Source organism: Remersonia thermophila, chromosome 4, assembly GCF_042764415.1.
Source record: "Remersonia thermophila strain ATCC 22073 chromosome 4, whole genome shotgun sequence".
NCBI lineage: Eukaryota > Fungi > Ascomycota > Sordariomycetes > Sordariales > Chaetomiaceae > Remersonia > Remersonia thermophila.
In genome coordinates, this window is record NC_092220.1 from 3,058,777 (window position 1) to 3,076,759 (window position 17,983).

General features: G+C 60.6%; 2 protein-coding genes across 2 annotated transcripts; both read right to left on the reverse strand.

The window, feature by feature from the left end:
* Nucleotides 1-2,478: 2,478 nt before the first annotated feature.
* On the reverse strand, nt 2,479-5,115 carry VTJ83DRAFT_4999 (uncharacterized protein; the record flags this gene model as incomplete). The annotated part of the gene is made up of 2 exons (XM_071011549.1): nt 2,479-4,858; nt 4,943-5,115. The coding sequence occupies 2 exons, from the start codon at nt 5,113-5,115 to the stop codon at nt 2,479-2,481; spliced, it is 2,553 nt and encodes an 850-aa protein (XP_070866449.1).
* A 10,678-nt stretch (nt 5,116-15,793) lies between these two features.
* VTJ83DRAFT_5000 (uncharacterized protein) lies at nt 15,794-17,748 on the reverse strand (the record flags this gene model as incomplete). Its single annotated transcript, XM_071011553.1, has 5 exons — nt 15,794-16,155; nt 16,266-16,593; nt 16,666-17,238; nt 17,319-17,485; nt 17,556-17,748. 5 exons carry the CDS (start codon nt 17,746-17,748, stop codon nt 15,794-15,796), a joined length of 1,623 nt encoding a protein of 540 aa, XP_070866450.1.
* Nucleotides 17,749-17,983: the final 235 nt, after the last annotated feature.

The following is a 17,983-nucleotide window of genomic DNA, read 5'->3' on the forward strand; positions in this document are numbered from 1 at the left end:
TACCATAGAGGCACAGGCGAGAGAACGTTTTGCACCTCGACCGCTTCCCCCCCCCCCCCCCCCCCCATCCGACGTGTTGGGTTTCGCTGGACTTGATCATGACAACCTTCTCAGAGCGTCCAACACCACCCTCTCTGATACGCAGTATACGCCTGTCTCCTGGATTGGGGGTGAGAGTTCCGGAGGAGGAGGGGGGTGGTGGTGGTGGATGGATCAGGGCAGTCTTACATACACGAGTGCAGTGTACTTTGTACTTCGTACTTGGTACTGGCGACGACCGGGAGGCCTCTCTGAAGAATAAGAGAAAAAAAAAACAAAAAAAAAAAAAACCCTGGCCGTCAAGGACTGGCCGGCCAAACTTGGCACACGCGAAACCGTCCCTCTCTACCCCCTACCCCCTAGTTACCCCCTACCCCCCGGGCGCCGTTGCGTCGCACACTTGGCACCTCTCCGCGTCGTCGGCCCTGAGATCCATGTTCCTAAGAACCCTGGATTTTTCTAGAACTGATAGGTCGCATCCACCAAGCCCCCCCCTTTCGAAGGGAACATAGGCAGGGCAGGGCGGTCTCTCCCGTCTTTCCAGGAGCTAGCAACGGTAGCGTCTCCTCTCGATGGGACCCTGCCTCACCACCGTCACAGTCCTACGCCGCTACCTTGACATCCAGCGACCCCCTCCCCCACAGCACACGTACGCTGCTCGCTACTCGCCAGGCAAGGGATCGACAGACTGGCCGGCCAGGCAGGCCATCATGATCGGTGTATGGCCTCCTCGGCATCCACCCCCCCCCCCCCCCCCCAACCCCCCCAACCCACCTCCCCAAAGGGTCGACAGCAGGGTAGGTAGGCCCTATACACAGTACGTACGTGCATCGATCGGTGGGGATGTACGTGTACTCTATGCGGTCGTCGCCCCGGCTTGCAACGCCGTCTCTGACAACGGGGATCGGGCAGGATGGAAACCCCAACGTCCTCGAGCTAGATGGCACGTCACATCGCATGGAAGGGAAGGGAGGGAGGGGAAGGGAGGGATACGCTGGTTCCCTTGTCTCCTTTGTGAACAGAGACAGATGGACAGACACAAGGCAACCCATGGAACAGCTCAGCCGGCCCCGTGAGCAAGTGGAGGAGGGTAGAGGAGGGTAGTGGTGGTGGTGGCGGTGACTAGGTTGGCGTTACCCGAGTATCTCATGTCCGTCCATCCTCTGCTCTTCTCGCCGGCCGGTAGGCAACCCTCTTGATGTGTCTCTCGTTCCGGGTGTTCAACAAGGCCCGGTGTCTCATTTTGCTCTGTCCAATCTCCATTCCCAGACCACCGCACGACAGATCGGAAAGGCAGGTCAGAGAGACGGTTGTGTTGTATGCCATGGAGGTTTGTCAAGTGGTGCAACCTGCCAGTATATACAAGGAAATTGTCAAGTGAAACCAAACCAAAAAAAAAAAAAAAAAAAAAAAAAAGAAAACAAAAACCATGGCATTGACCGACCCGTAGTACCGAGCGTCATGGCCCTCCCATCTCTTCGCAGTACACGCCGCACACAATCATTCAATGCCATCTGCTCCTGAGAGTGGTCCAGTGGTCCAATGTTGTGTTTTTTTCTCATTGTCCTCATCCATTGAGTTTTGTTTTTTTTCGTCTTGCGATATGAACAAAAAGTCTGCAAAGCACACATATACATGATATCATAAACAAGCCACCAGAGTTTGGTATATCCTCCACCATCCACCCTTCCTTGATATGAAACAGCCGAAACAGCAAACAAGAGGCGTGACTTTTGTTCCCCATGGTTCCCATCCATCGTCATCATAAATCAACAACAACATCAACACCGACGACAACACCGACCCGGAACAGAGGAAAAACTCCAACCCATCCCAACCAACCACCCATCCGTCCGTCCATCCGTCCATCCCCACCTTATCCTACCCTTCCCATACCCGCCCCTACCCAGCAATTGCAAAGAGACAAACCAGCCAAATACAAATCAAGAAAAGAAAAAGAAAAAAAAAGTAAACGCCCATCCCTCCCTCTTGCCGGGCCGAAAAAGCCTGTGATGGCTTTGCTGGCAAGGTAGGATTCGATGGGTAACGTAGTACAAGGTGAATGGAAACAGAAAAAGGGTTCTGGGTTGCATCGGAGAAGAGGGGTGGTGGTGGTAGTGGTGGTGGTGGGTGTACATGTGTTTTGTACACACCCCCTTATTCTCCAGCAAACACACACCCCTCCCCCAAAACCCTTCCTCTTCCTCCACACCTTTTTCCTCGAAGGAGATCGGCAAGATCCCTTCGTACCCAGGAAAAAGAAAGCGTGTGAAGAAGAGGACGAAACCAAAAAAAAAAAAAAAAAAGTGTAGAATGTTCAAGCCGCGCTCAGCCATCCATCGTAAGATCGTCATGGACCGTAGGACCCGTAGACCGTTGCTTCGTCGATTCGCGCATCGTTGGCGCCCGCCTCCCCCTTTTTTTTCCCTTCCAGACTGTTTACTGGACGTAAGCGAACCCCTCCATGCCCTGCTGCTGGTGCGCGGCGGCGTGCGCCATGAGGTGGTAGTCCATGGGGTGGTGATGGGGCGGCAGGCCCGGCGTGACGGGCGTGACGGGCGTCGCTGGCGCGCCGTAGGCGGCCGCCGCGAACTGCGCCGCCATGGCCGACTCGTCGACGACGGGGCTGCCGAGGCTCATGTGCGGAGGAGGCTGCGCGGCCGCCGAGCCGCTGGCCCAGTACATGCCGCCGCCGCTGCCGCCGGTCAGGTCGCCGCCCCAGAGCCCGCTCTGATCCAGCATCGCCATCATGCCCAGGCCGTTGTCGGCGGGCTCGAGCCCGATCGGGGACATGTGCATGCCGGCCGCCTCGGCCGCGGCGATCCCGGGCGACGGGAAGGCCATGCTGCCGTCGCCGTGCTGGGAGGAGGAGGAGGTGGCGGCGGCGGTGGTGATCACCTGGATGGTGGACGCCGCGCCGGGGGAGGAAGGGGTGCCGGCGCCGACCGGGACCGGGGCCGGGGTGCCGGCGGCGGGCGGGGCGCCGGTGCTCGCGCGCTGCTGGGCGACGAGCTGGCGGGCGGCGTCGTACATGCGCCAGACGACCTCGCGGGAGCGGCGGGCGGCCAGGGACCACTCCTCCATCACCTCGAGCAGGTCGAGCACGGCCTCGATCTGCTTGAGCCACTCGGGCACGCGGGGGCTGCCCCACTGCCAAAAGACGCTGACGAGGGGGACCATGGCGGCCTGGTACAGGAACCAGACCGCGTTCCAGCCGCTCATCTGGTTGCGCGCCCACTCGCGCGCAATGTCCTCAATGGTTTGCGCGGCGAGGTCGCGGCAGGTTTCGATGGCGGCCAGGTCCGTCTCGCAGGCCTGGGTGTGGGGGTTGAGGCCCGACGAGGCGAGCGAGAGCAGCACGGGCCGGTGCAGGAGCATGCGCAGGTTCTGGTAGCGCCACTTCATGATGCAGCGGGCCATGTAGAGCGGCTCCGCGCAAGGGTCGGTGGTGCGCAGCAGCCACGGCAGCGACGTGTACCAGCCGACGAGCTGGGCGTCGAGGCTGCAGCGGTCCTCGGTGCGGAGGAGCGGGGCGATGGCGAGCATGTCCTGGATCTGGGTGGCGATCTTGCAGAACTTGATGTTCTCGATGAGCGGCAGGATGCCGGCGTGCTGGGACGAGTCGCGGTTGGCGTTGATGCCGAACTCGGGCGGGCGGATGCTGATGGCGGGGCCCCAGCGGCCGAAGGACGGGCGGCCCATGGTCGTGGTGGCCCACGTGTCGAGGCAGAAGAGCGACCACCAGGTGCGGCGGCGCGTCTCGGCGGCGACGATGTCGTTGGTGCTCTGGACGAGCGACTCGCGGTGCAGGCCCAGGGCGCTGGCCATGCGGATGGCGGCGCCGAGCACGGCGTTGGCCATGTTGGGCCGGTTGATGTAGTGCAGGTAGTAGCCGCCGATCAGCGCCAGCGCCTGCACCGTCTCGATGTGGCTGCTGCCGAGCGCGTCCATGGGCAGGTGCTCCATGGCGCGGTTGTAGTAGTTGACGTGGTTGTAGTCGTCCGACTTGGACGCGGCGATGCTGCCCATGGCGAACACCATGTTGAGCAGCGCGAGCCACGGCGCGTCGGTGCGCTGGCCCTCGAGGTAGTCGGCGCGGAACGAGCTCTCGTCGAGCATGGGGACGAAGACGTGGATGCGCTTAAAGTAGGCGTCGATGAGCGTCTGGCCCTTCCACGACCACGCGATGCGCTGCGCCGGCTCCTTCTGCGACGACGAGCCCGACGACGCCGGCTTCTGGCGCACGGCCGCGGGGAAGTTGTGCGACATCTCGACGCCGCTCAGGGGCGCCGCCAGCGTGCTGCGCAGGCTGGGCTGCACCTTGAGCATCACCATGAGCGCGGCCTTGATGGACGACGCGCCCAGGTACGACGCCTGGCGGTCCACCGAAAGCGACAGGGCGTTGATGTCGTCGGCCTCGGCGGGGATCCCGTCGCGGCCCCGGCGCTCCTCGTCCCACTCGGCGTCCCTGCTCGGCAGCTGCTCGAGGAGGTTCTCCTGCTTGGGCACGGGCGATCCGAGGTCCGAGACGGGCGTCGTGTTGACGGGCGGCGACGGCAGGCCCCCGACCGACGTGTCGATGGGACCGGGCCGCTCGAGAAGGTTGAGGAGCTCCTGGCGCGACAGGGGCAGCAGCGTCTGCACCTCGTGGTTGGGATATAACCGCCGGAGGATGGACCGGCACTCTTCGAGAGACTGCGACAGGGCCTCAAGCGTCTTGCGGGAGGGGATCACGCGTTGGCGGTGCTTGTCGTAGAAGCACCTCTTGGGCGCCCGGCTCGAGAGGCATTGGCCGCATGGTTGTTGGCCGTCGCAGCGGCTGTTCACCAACCCATGTTAGAGCGAAGTTGCTTACCAACCTTGGGCAGGCAGGCTCCAACAAGAAACAAGAATCTCGGCTTACATCTTGCGCCTCTTGCACTCGGCACAGGCATGCGGCGTCGTTATCCTCTTGGTCGTCCCCGTCCCGCTGGCCTTGGCGCTGTCTGGTGAATCGCTCGACGTCTTGCGTGGGGTGACTCCTTGGAAGGTGTGGAACATGCCGCCCTGCGTGGGCACAGGGATGGACGGCGCCATGGTGACCGAGAACAAGGGCGTAGTAGGTGGAGGTATGGCTGGATGGAGAGGGTATCGGAAGGGCGGGGGGGATATCGCTCGAACAAGGTCGTTGGGGAGGGAGCCGGCCCAGGAGGGAGCGTGCGAGACCCGGCGGTGCTCTTTCAAGGGAGGGTCGTGATGTCAAGGAAACACAAGGCCGCAATGTGTCGTTGACGTCTTAACACATATACATGGAAACAAGAACAGACCGTGATGCAACTCGTCTCGGTCCGTCACGGTGAGATAAAGATAGAGGCGTGGCAGCCAAGTAGCGAGGCGAGAACGTGGGGAGTGGGTGCCAACTTATATATCGACATTGCTCGATGCAAGCCCACGAGCTGCGGATTGTGGGGAGAGAGGCGAGACGACGCGAGACTGGCAAGGGATGCTCGGCTGTCCAGGCCGATGTCGTGTGGGGAAGGCTACCCTCTCACCTTGGGGAGGGTGTAGCTTACGTTGGGTAGGTTTCCCCAGCAGGTTTCCCCAGTCGACCCAGCGTCCTAAACGTACCCCCCCCCTTCTCCCTCCACCCCTACCCCCGGCCTATGCTACCACCTCATCCCCCTACCCCCTTCGTAGCATCTAGGTACTAGTAGTTAGCGGTGCAGGCGCTTGGGTGTGCGAATATGGTACGCTACAGTCCCACCGACCCATGGCAATCTGCTGTACCATGAATGATGAGAAGTGGAGGGACAGAGGGGGGGTACCCCGGTAGAGCCTCGCCTGACCAAGGCTGAGATAGAGCGAGCGAGCAATGTCGTCTAGCTCCTAGGAACGCGGCCATGGTCTGCGGTCAATGCCGTGTTTCGAGAACTGAGCGGCGTCGAGGCGCGAACAGGTTGGAGAGACAGGGGACAAGGCTGCTCTGATCAGGAACATGACCGGGGAGGGGGGGGGGGGGGGGGGCTATCACCAATCAGGGCATGGCCGAGCCGCAGGTACCTGAACCCACATATTAATATCAGGGTTAGCACAGGTCACGGCCGGCGGCGATCCCGAGTGGCAGCTTGACGCGGGGCGAACGACTTGTTTGGAGGACGCACACACACGTCAGTTCCCGCCCCCCCCCCCTCCCCAGTTTCCACAGCCCTCCCGTCTGGGGAGCATGCGTGCCGCATGCCGGTGAGCAATCCTTCCCCTCTGGACAGTGTGCAGCGTGCGTGAGTGTGCGTGTGTGCGTATGTGTGTGTACGGCGTTCCATCAAACACCAATCGAGGCCGGGGTGCATGAGGGGAAGACGTTGACCAAGACCCTCATGCCGAGCAATGCACCCATGTACTCCGCGCTCTGTGTACATCCTTTTGCATCTCGACGTCGGGATGGACCGCCATGGCGCACGTGGGCCCAAAAGATACGTACCTACCTATGAACATGCCTCTTCTGTTCGCCCTGGCCGACAGGTCGAACTGCGGAAAGGATTCCAGGGAGCCAAAGTACTGCGTACATACGCAGCCGAACATCCCAATGACGTTGCAGTCAAACCATCGGGCGCCGAGGCCTGAGGGTCGCAGCGGGCGACAACACATTGTCAATTGACGCCAAGTTCTCTGCTTTTTGCTCGGGGGTACGCTCGGATCCGCGATCCTATGCTGTGGTCGCGCTTTCATGAGCGGTTCCCGCGGGCGAAGGAACTACCAGAGCCCAAAGTGAGTGAATAGCGAGATGAGCAGGATGGGCGGGCAAAGGCGTACCGCGCCGCTGTGATCTTGGTGTTTTGTTTCTGCGTTTTGGGAGCGATGGCTGGGGGCCGGGAACCAAGAGAGACGCCCACCGGGGAGAGGGCGCCAGAGGGCGCCAAAGGGCGCAGAGCTCAGGAACGAGGGACCGTCGGCCCCAGACTTCCTCTTCCAAGAACCCTGTTCCGCGATCCAGGGGCTCTGGTTGGCTTTTTGTGGGGAAGCCGGCAGGTTGCGGCGATCTGATTGGTATCTGGCTTTGGACTCTTCAACGGCCAGCGACCAGGGATCTGCCCGTCGCTCTCGATCAGGGCCAGGGCCGGCCGGGGGGCCCGGGGGGGGGGGGGGGGTGTGGTGGGAAGCCTGGGGGTGGTGGTGGGGTGCAGAAAATCGGAACTGTCACTCTGTCGGTCGGCGACAGACAGGGCGCCTCCTCCTCACCGTTCACGGTGCCCTGCAGCTCAAAGAGGGTTGCCCTCGAGGTTTTGCAGGCCGGCCTGCTGGGCGTCTCCATGGCCGAAAACGGGTGTGGCGCGCCTAATCGAGAGGGTGGCTCTGCAGGCTCTGCGGTTTTCCTCTCTGCGGACGTCTCCCCGCTCAACAAAATACACGCTGGCGCATGCGACGCTCACAAGCGATGGATCCGGCCGCCTATCATTGCGCTTTCCGACGGGCTTCACTTGGAACCGGGCCAGGCCATGCCTCCAGGCGATCCACCCTAAACGGTCCTGAGAGGAACCAATTCCGTCCCGCTTGCCTTCAAGACGTCCTCCTGTCGTCGCCGCCACCGCCGCCGTGTGGTGCTGCTGCCCCCTCCCCCCCCCCCCCCCCCCCCACAAAAGAAAAAGGCATAGGGCATCGTGACGAGGCGTCGATGGGGCGGTGGCGATGGCTTTGGCTGGTTCGACGAGGCACGTGAAAGGCACGTTAATCTAGCAAGGTGGTGATGATGTCCAGGTTGGGCAAGCCATCATGAACGAGTGGCGATGGGGAGGGGAGCGAGCGAGAGCCGGCCGAGCCGCGCCCGCGGACCATGTCAGTCTCCCCACGCCCAGCCAGGTGCTCTGTGAGGAGCCAGGAGCCTGCTCGCCGCTAACGGAGCGCGCCTTTTGGCTGGTTCTGCCGCTTCGTCAGCTCGCCCGCCCACTCTCGCGCCCTGGGAGAAGCCCGGGGTCCCCACTGTCAAGTTTTTTCTTTGAGGGAGGGCGGGTCAGCTGTGATGAAGAAGAGGACGGGAACCCATGCAGGACGCGCGGGTCGGCGCTCGCCCGCTGCCGTCCCTCGTCCTGTCATTTCGGTGCAGCCGTCCTCTGCTGCGGCGCGCGGGGCGAGTCGCCTTGCTCAGCTTTCTCGAGCTCAAATGAGCGTCGATATGCCGTCTCGTCTCGAGGCTGCTATTGCCTGTGCTTTGCGGTTTTGTGATGATTGCTTCTTTGCTTCGTCGGGATGGCGTGCATGACGGCGGCCCCAGCCCCCATGCCGGCGTCGCGCAATGCCGCCTGCCGCTGTTCTGAGCACCTGATCAGAAGATCGACCTGCGGCCAGTGTTGCACAGCTTTCTGCTGAAACCCTAGGCCCTCCTCTGATCGCAGCGAGACCACCGGCTGTGCCATTCTCGAGCAGCCGAAAACCGACGCCTCCCTGGCCGGCAAGCCGAGCAGCGGCCCCACGCCGCTGTAACTCGAACGCTAACTATGCTGCGACGGACTAGCCTCGTCGTGAGCTAGCCTACATGCCACCGTAGGCAGTACGTACACAGTATGAGTCAGCAAAGCATAAGAAGCTTGGAGCCAAGGTCGGGGGTGGCGGGACCCGTCGCCGCGTCGGTTTTCAGCTGTGCTCGCCCTTCTTCTAGAAGACCACCAAGCCAGGTGCAATTTGTCTGAGATTGTCGTTGCATTGTCTTGGCTGTCTGTGCCGATCATGAAAGGAAATGGGCCACGGTCTTTGGCTGACAAAAGTGCGCTAGGGCAAAGCCTCCTGCGCCCAACGTGAAGCGTTCCGGCCAAAGAAGGGCGGGCGTTAGCCACAACGGACATCGTGCAGAAACGCAGATGCAAGGCAGCGAATGGGGCCCGACGCCATCGGAACAGATCGAGACTTGAGCAGGCCAAGTGGGCCGGGGGGAGGGAAAGGAGGGGGGGGGGCGGCGCCGACGACGGTGGCTTCTGTGTGGCTCGGAAAGTCGGCTTCTTGTCCCAGCGCCTCCCCACAGCGGAAAAACGGTGTGGCGCTTGGATCACGCACTAACCCACGTGCTCTCTCTTGTGTTTTGCTCCCGTCCCTCCTGTTCCCTTCTGGGCCCTCCTGGCTCTCCTGGCTCTCCTGGCTCTCGACTGCATCATGCATCATCTTGTCTCACCATTGAAATCCCCAGAAAAACCATGACATAAGGAAAAGAAGGTGAAGCATTGGGTCGCATCCAACACGACATGGCCGATGCGGTGGCGAGCGTGGCATGTGGCATCCCGCATTGTTGACATCGTAGCGTACTGTGTACGTGGTGCACACCGCCGTTCTGGGGTCGTCATGAGCGTGGGATGAGGTCCATTCCGGGTTGTGTGTGTGTGTTGTGGTGGTTTTTTTTGTTGTTGGCGAAATGGTCAGTCGAATTACTGGACGTCGGGAAGCGGGAACGGTTCGTCAGTGGATTCGGTTGTTTTTTTGGGTGGGGTCATGTCGGTGGAGCTCCCCGGACCTTGTCCAGTCACGTCTCGCAAGATCCCTGCTCTGGGCTGCCTGCCAAATCGTCCTTTCCCATGTCTCGGCGATTGCGACCCCTACCATCTCGGCTCTCAACGTCTCCTCTGCACCCCACAGTCCTCGTCAGCCAATCATGCTTGCAGAATCTCATGGAATCACGGCAGAGCGAGCCTAGCGCCGTTCGGCTGCACGGCCCCTGGCCTTCACTTCCCGCCTTCACTCCCAATCTCCTGACATCTCCTTTTTCTTCGCTTTTGACCTCAGCCAAGTCACCGCTGGATACGCTAGATGCGCTGGATAACTACCGATCTCTGGGCGGTCGAGCGTCGGCGCTGTCCTGGGAAAAAAGCAAGGCGGTGGCCGGTGTGCTACACATGGTGTACGTTCGTTACAGCCGTTGCCCAAAGGTTGAGCACTGCCTACGGTACATACGGTAGTCCTACTTGGCGTTTGCTGGTGTGTTGTAACTACTCGTCGCGCACGTCACTGAGCAAAGGAACCTCGTCCGCTCATCCGTCCATCTGTCCATCCAAAGCATCGTGGCGTCGAGAAACCAAGACTATCGCAAGAGACCCATGAGGTCACTCGGACGCATCAAGGCCATCGACGGACCTGGCATCACATCTCACACGGCAAGCAGATTTCGGCCGGGCACCATTCCCATCGCGGAGGGTGCTGCTTCAGACAGACGTGTTGGTGGCGCCACCGCATGGCTCCGAAGCGGGGTGCAGCGGTGGCTTGCTCGTTCGACAGCCTTGCCCTGCATGAGCAGGTGAAAAGCCTGCTCACCCGTTGTGTTGTTTTTTGCCGTGAGAAGTTGGCAGCCCCCCCCTTGCAGCGATACGGTGGTAGTAGAGCTTAAGAGGCTGGCGTTATAGCAAAGCTTCTAACTACTATACTATACTTCTTGCGCTGGCCACGGAGCTGAGGTGAGACTCCCAAGTGCTTGTATACCCTCCATCTCCATCTATGCCCCATTGGGACTAGCCCCGGCGGACCCTCGGCATCTGCTAAGGCGCACCCCCCGGTCTCTTCCCCACCGGCTCCGCGAACGTCGAATCGCATTCGCAGCCGTCCTGACGCATCGTCAGGTTCAACCACTGCACATCCAAAGTCTCCCATTTCACGCAGGACGTGTTGCCCCTTTGGGCCGCCTACAGCCAACGCACAGACGAGGATCGCACATTTCCCCAGTTTTGCATGCTTCGAGAAGCCTGCCAACATCTTCTAGCTCGACGCGCTAGAGCACCTCCTCCCCCCCGATCTGTCATGGAACCCGGGGAGCCCGTCAAGAGTCGCTAGCATCGGCATGAGCGGGAACCAAGCGCAATCTCTTGCACGACCACGGCCTCAACGGGGACAGAACAGGGCCCTGTGGCCTGCTCATCCACAACGTGTTCCAAAGGCGTGTCTCCATTTCCCCACGGCATCTCGTGCAGTGCAGTACTTACAAGGACGGCATCGGCATCACGCACCTACGTCAACAAAGACAAACCCAACACGCCCAGGTCGAACGAAACGGTCACTCCATCCCAGTCCAGCACTCGCCTGTCGATGGCCGATGCAGAGCTTGGAGAATGATTTCAGGATGCCCTTTTGATGTCGTATCAAAGAACTGTAAGCTTCCCCTCTTCTTGGCCTGCGGAAGGGTGAACCGCAGCTTGAGATGGTGTGGTGGATGTGACCGGCGCTACACCCCTTCCATCATCGAAATTGACAGACGGGAAGCCAGCGCAATGCGTCAACCGGTGTCGGCATCGACACTATGGGACCTGTTTGGTGCAAGAGGGAGAGATAGAAAGAGAGAGAGAGAGAGAGAGAGAGGCCAGGGTCATCTCCCGTCGTAGAAGCGGAAAGGCGGGGTGCCATCGCCGGCCGGCCGGCCAGGTGCCTTTGGCTACTGCAACATCTCTGTACATACCTCCACCTCATCACGTCCGTCCCCAAGTCACCCGATGAGCGTAGGGAACAGGCGCGCACCCGCACACACACGCACACCCGCAACGCATACGCACTACACCTCGAAACACGCCGGCGAGCCGCGTCAAGCAGCCCTGAAATTTGGAACGAGGTGCCCTTGTCCTTGTTCCGTCTTGACGGCCCGGCACACCTCACCTATCAGCTTTCAAGAGAGCCATCTTGACGTGGCACGACCACACCATCATGCCAACCGGAAGAATGCTTCTGGAAACTCCAATCCCGTGGCGCCTGCTGTCCATAATGCGTTTCTCTCTCGCGTGGCCTGCGAGCGGCGTGAACGGGCGGGTTATGACATGTCGAACCTCCCTTGCTATCTCGCCTCCGCATCGTCACCCGGCCTCTCTCCCGTCGATCCCAACAACCCAAAAGCCCCCTCCCTGTCGGCCTTTGCGGGTCGGAGATGACATGAACGCGGTTGAGGACGGCATCTCGTGGATCTCCTGCTCAACCGCGGATGGCTTCGTCCCCACCATCCATCCTGTCATCCCCGATGGTGTTTTATTTTTATTTTCTCATATTACTACGTATTCTTAGGCTCGTTTGTCACCTTGCTGTCCGGCTCGTTACGCACCCTCACGCAGGACCGACAGATACCGTCTCGCGTCTCATCACCATGTACATGACGAGATGCTGTAGCGCATCCCGTCCTCCTCTCCCTCGCCTAGGCTGCCGTTCCCGTCGAGGCTCCCATGGGGTTTCTGGCTTCTATTCCCAGGCCTCCCTGGGTTGGGCAGAGTGTGCACAGTCTTGAGAAGCGGCATCTGTCACCGCCGCCATCGCCTCCCGGTGGGTTAACTATGCACTAATGTGCGCTGCCCGTCACGCTTCTGTACATGGCCCGACCTGCATATGCGCGACCGTTGTTAGCGTATTTGCCTATCGGCCGCATCGCCCCAACGTTCCGGACGACACGCCGGAACAGACGTCATTCTGATCCGCGAAGGGCCCGGCACTGCACCCATCGTCCCACTCCGCTTCCGTCTCTGCTGCTCTGTCTGTCCTGTCGTGTCCGATGCGTAGTCCCTTTTTTTTCCCCACCCCCGCCTCCCCCGCCTTTGCTCCTTTCCCTTCCCCGGCCCCGAGTCAGCGCCTCTTCCGGGGAAGCCTGCGTACGACATGATGCGCAGGCCATCTGCTCCCTCTCATGACCCCCCCCCCCCCCCCCCCCCTCTCGTCCATCCAAGTGCCAGCAGGGCTGGCGGGTCTCCGCATCGGGTGCCTGTGCCGACACCATCCCTCACCACCACTGAGAAATGCCTCAAGAGGAATGGCATGGGGGCGCTAGCCCGCTGCCCATGTTACCTCCGATCCACTCCACGCATGACACCTGCTGGACAGCAACCTTGGAGGCCAGGCCAACCTCCTCCTGCTGCTCCTTACTTCAACCACCTCTCGCTATCACCCATCTACTACTACCTAGGCACAGCTTAGAGGACACGATTCCCTCAACCACACCATCTCCGACGGAAACCGGGTTGACACCCTCGGGTCCTGCATCGTTTCCCCCGTCTCTTTTTTTTCTTGTCTATCACCCAGCAAGACCACCGCCGGCCCGTGCTTTTGTCCCCCATTTTACCCCCCCTCCTTCCCTTTCCACATCCCAGGTACCACCCGAGAGCGCCCGCGCTGTAAATCGCAAGCCAAAAAAAAAAAAAAAAAAAGGTGGTCTTGCCCAGAACCAGGACAACAAACAGAGGCAACAAAACGCAGACGTAGCAAGAGCCCATCCATAGCCGCCACAGCGGGGCCCAGAGTTGGGCTCTCTGGCCACGCTCTGACCGGGCCTGGCAAGAATGGGCGAAACGCCTGGGTAGGTTCGTTCTTTTTTTTCGGGGCTCGGCGCCTGTCGGATCCCCCCCTCCCAAGATGTATAGCCGTACCGATACAACACCGCCAAAGCACGAGGGTGCCATCCAGGCCCTGCGGTCCGAAGCGTACATGAGAAAGATTTTGGTTTGTCTTTTTTTTTTTTTTTTTTTCGGCTTTGGGGTGGCCTCACCTAGGGTTGCTGGATACGACGTAGGCCAGCCAGTACGGAGGGATGACTACGACGCTCCCTGTCAAGTAACTATTTGTAGTGGTGTCGTACCTTGGAAGTACGTATGTGACAACGAGCATCGTTGGGATGTCTTGCGCTGGGAGGCGCAGGTGGCGGCCTCTCAAGAGATGCACGTATGCACGGTGCCAGGATCCTCGAGATCGGTTGAACACAGACAGATGCAGACTATTTTTTTTTCTCTTTTTCTTTTCATTTTGTTTTCTGCCCCCAGTGCTTACAATCCCGTTCCGTTCCGCAGATATGCAATGCACTTTGTGACTCTGCCGAGGAATCCACCCACACGCACATGAACCACGTACACGTTACGATCCTCACCGAATCGTCATTTATGAAGACGTTGGAAAGTTTGCTATTTCCAGCAAGCACCTACCTACCTGGGCATCTGCCTGGGTGGGTAGATAAATGGGAAGATCATCCTGTTTGTCAGCTGGCTGCTGGGCCAGCACGCTGCACGGTGAGCATGGAATGTATATTAGAGCATGGGGATGATGGATGCATGTGTGTATATTCATCACAGCCTTGGCGTTTCCTTGTTTAGACATGCCATGACCATGGATGAACGAGCGAGCGAGCGAGCGGCCGCAACCATGGAGGCGGTGGGCTGTGCCAGAGCACCGAGGTGTCCCGCCGCGTTCCTTGACACCCAACACTGGCATACATGAGAACGGAGGAAGAAGGATCAAGTAGACAACATCATCTCAAGAGCTGTCAAGGAGGTGCTTGGCTCTTGGAGCCATCTTCCAGACGCCAAAAAAGCAAAGCAGGCGAGGGTGCCAAAGCCATCATCATCGGCAGGTGAAAAAGCGGGTGCGAGACCAGCACCGCCAACCTACCCTCCCGGCTCCTCGGCTCGCCCGTTCAGGTGAGGAATGCTTCCTCTCGACGACCGCACGCAGGCCAACGAGATCATACATCTCCGGCACCGCATGCACACGCCACCTGAACCATGCCAAACCGGCCGGATCGACGACACCTTGGCAGGTGGCGCGTATCCCATCTGTGCGGCGGGCGCTCGTCACGGATACCGACGGCGTCCCGATCCACACACCGGCCTTGCGATACACCATTACCGGCATGCCAGGCTGCCACCTCCCGGAACTAGTCCCACACGCAATATACGCCGTGGGCGAAAAAAAAAAGAAAAACAAATCGCCTTGGTTCGCGCCGCCAAGGGGAGAGGCCGGCGGGTTACCACAGCAGAGAGCGCACGGGTTTGGACGACAAGCACTGGCAGGGAAGAGGACCTGGTGGGTAGGACAGGTCCCGGTCCCGGGCCTAGTGCCGGTCCCCGTCCCAGCCCCAGGCCCAGATCCGCACAAGCCGTCCTGAGCCGTTGACTCGCCGCACGTTGGCTGTTGCCGCTGCTTTCCGAAAATAAACAAAGCCAGGAGGAGACGGTGGAAATGAAGCCTGCGTTGACAGCCCGGGCGGGAGGAAGCGAGAGGGAAATCCTCTTGGGGAGACGCACGAGTATGTACAAGAAAGAAAAGGCCCGCACGTGAGATTGCAGGACGACCTGGCAGTTGAGAGAGCCCGGCCTCTGCTGTTCGGTGCGGTCAAAGATTGCCCGAGGAGGGCTCAGCTTTCCCACCGGTGCGGGCTGTGCCTGTCTGTAGGAGAGGCCCTCCTAGCCGGCCCCGGAGTTCCGTCTAGCCGGGCACCGCCATGCCATGTTCTTGACCAAGTCTGCGGCTGTTCGGCCTTATCACGGAGACGGTTGAGAGAACGCAGAGTTCCCTCTCCATGTCAACACAGCTCAGCCACGCCATGGAAGCTCGCGCTGCTCGCTCCTTTGGAGTGGCAAGCTCCTATTCCGGGAACCCGCCATGCATGAATAGAGTGCGTAGTTGTGCTTGGTGGCTCGTTTCCCGAGACGTCTATCGAACCTTGGCTGCTCGCTAAACCTGTCAGCCAGACCCCCGAGTGACATTGACCAAACGCAGGCGAATTCCGAGGACCGGCCAGCGTTGGGGAGCCCAGCAGGAGCCGTACATACAGGAGCAGGAAGCTGCATCCTTGTCCCAGCGTGGCGTTTCCAACGGACCAGACTCGGCCCGGACGCCGGGAAGGTCGTTGGCGTTTCTCACCCCTCCTTCTGCTGGCTCCTCCCGCGCTCCATCGCCACCCATTTCTCTCCTCCTCCCCTCCCCAGTCGGCTTGCTTCCCTACCCCCTCCTCTCTTGGAGAGAAGCGACCTGACTCGTGACCCCTGCTCTCTGCAACCAGCCCCTTCAGCCGTTACAGCCGCAGCACCTGACACCTCCCCGCGATCCCATCGTACACGCACGTGTTGTCAATCGGAATGTACTGCTTGGTCACGATCTTGATGGTCTCCTGAGCCACCAGGCCCCCGGTCAGGGCGGCAACGTTGTGGAGCTCGCCTCCCGCGGCGCGCACCACCTCTTGAGCCGCCTGGATCACGCGCTCGTTCCGCTCCGCGCCGGGCACCCGCTCGGCGATGGCGGCGAGGATATTGTCGGCCCTCGGCGGCGTCGCGCTGTCCACGTGGTGGGAGGTGGCCTGCAGTGCAAGGTAGATGGGCAGCAGCGAGAGCGGGGACAGGGTGAGAGAAGCGGATTCGTCGTTCGAGAACTCTTGCTCTGTTGTGGCGGAGGGGGTGGCGAACGGGCTGGTGTTAGCTGTCTCGTTTCTCTTTCTCGTTTCGATCCCGGCGCCCGGTCTCCACAGCGCCGCATGGTCATCAGCTCACCTGCTACGGCCTTGAGGCGGCTTGCCGGGCTCGTCTTCGCATGCGGCCCCCCCGTGGCGTTGACAAGCTTGACGAACGCTGCGTTTTTGCAAAAGAGCTCAACCTCGGAAGCGTCGACGCGGTCGCCACCCGGCATGGCGCGGACGGCCTCGAGGATTTCGGCGGCGTCCTTGCGCGCCTTGGCCTTGTAGATGTTTTGCAGCTGGACGTACACCTTGGACTGAGCCTTCATGTCGGGCAGCTTGCCGGGCAACGGCAGGCACCCGTGCTTCTCGTAGAACTGCTTGACGGCGTCGGCGATGAGCCAGAATCCGGACCTTTGCTCGGCCTACCATGTCACCGTCAGTACAGGTGATCTCCCAGATGGGGGGGGGGGGAGGCGCTCAACGAGTGAGCCTACCGGAGACGTGTGCTCATGGTCAAACACCTCCTTCAAGCCAGACGGCAGAGACGGGGTTGCAAGGGTCTTGAGCACCGCGGCGGCGGCCTCGTCAAAGTTCTCCTCGCCACCTTCGGCGTTGTCGGTCCTCGCCGCGGCCTGGATAAGCTTCCGGAACTCGGACTTTTCCTTGTACGTTGAGGGAGGGTTTCCGTTGTGGGATGCCTTCCATTGCCCCAGGTAGTGGAGGAGAATCACCACATACGGCAAATGGCCGTGCTCGAAGTTGTCTAGGTTGTCGATATCCTTGGTCAGCTCCTCAGCGAAGGCAACCAGCTCGGGCCAAGGGCTTAGCAGCCTCAGATCCGTCGTGGCCGTCTCGTCCGGATGGGTGTCGACAATGGGGAAGGCCCCCGGGAGGTTCAGCTGAAAGTACGAGTAGAAACCCGCTGAGTGGATGGCTACAAGAGGAGTCTTGTGGCGTTGCCCATAGGCCTCCAGCTGTGCCAGCTGACCTTGGCGGATGGGGAGCGTGTACAGGATGATGGTGAACTGCGAGTCATCGACCAGCAGCGACTCCAGGGTCTTGACGTTCTGTCATAGATGATGTCAACCCGCTGATGTTCCTTTGGCCACGCGACCGAGACTCGACCTCATGGCAGCGCTGGACCTACTTCGCTTGGGTACCAAGTGCCTTGGACGTCCGGGTTCAGCTCCGAGATCAGCTCGGTCAATCCCTGGGACCGCGACCTGCCCAGCCAGCTCTCGTCGAGGAAGAAGTTGATACCCAGGTCGGCTTCCTGCACCACGGCCTCATCGTAGATGGCGAAACGGCCGATGCCTGGGATGAACGGTCAGCTCCCGTCGTGAGATTGAGGATGCCAAGGCCATCGCTTCGCCGGCAAGGTTACCTGGCAGGACGAGGTTTTTGAGCGTTTCTGCGCCCACGGCGCCCACCCCCGAGTTCACCAGCAGAATGTTGGCCGACTCCAAGGCCGACTGGCCGCTCGCCGCCCACAAGCGGAGCTGCCGGTCATATTTACGTTCCTTTTCTGACGGGGCGTGAAGGATGGGCGGGGTCTGGCTCATGATGATCTCCGTCATCCTGATGCGCCGGCTTCCGAATCGGGGTTTGGGCACCGTTGAAAAAGAAAAGACTGTCCAGGTGGATGAGAAGACACCGGGGCTGTCGTCGTTTGTTGATCCTCTCTCGTCGGCCCTTGTGTGTTGTTGGCGGTGTTGATGATCGGGTACCTGCCGGGCTTCAGCCACACAGCGGGGCGTTCGCTCCAGCTGCCTGTGAGCGGACGCGGCCAATCACAGCGGTGGGGGCTTGGCA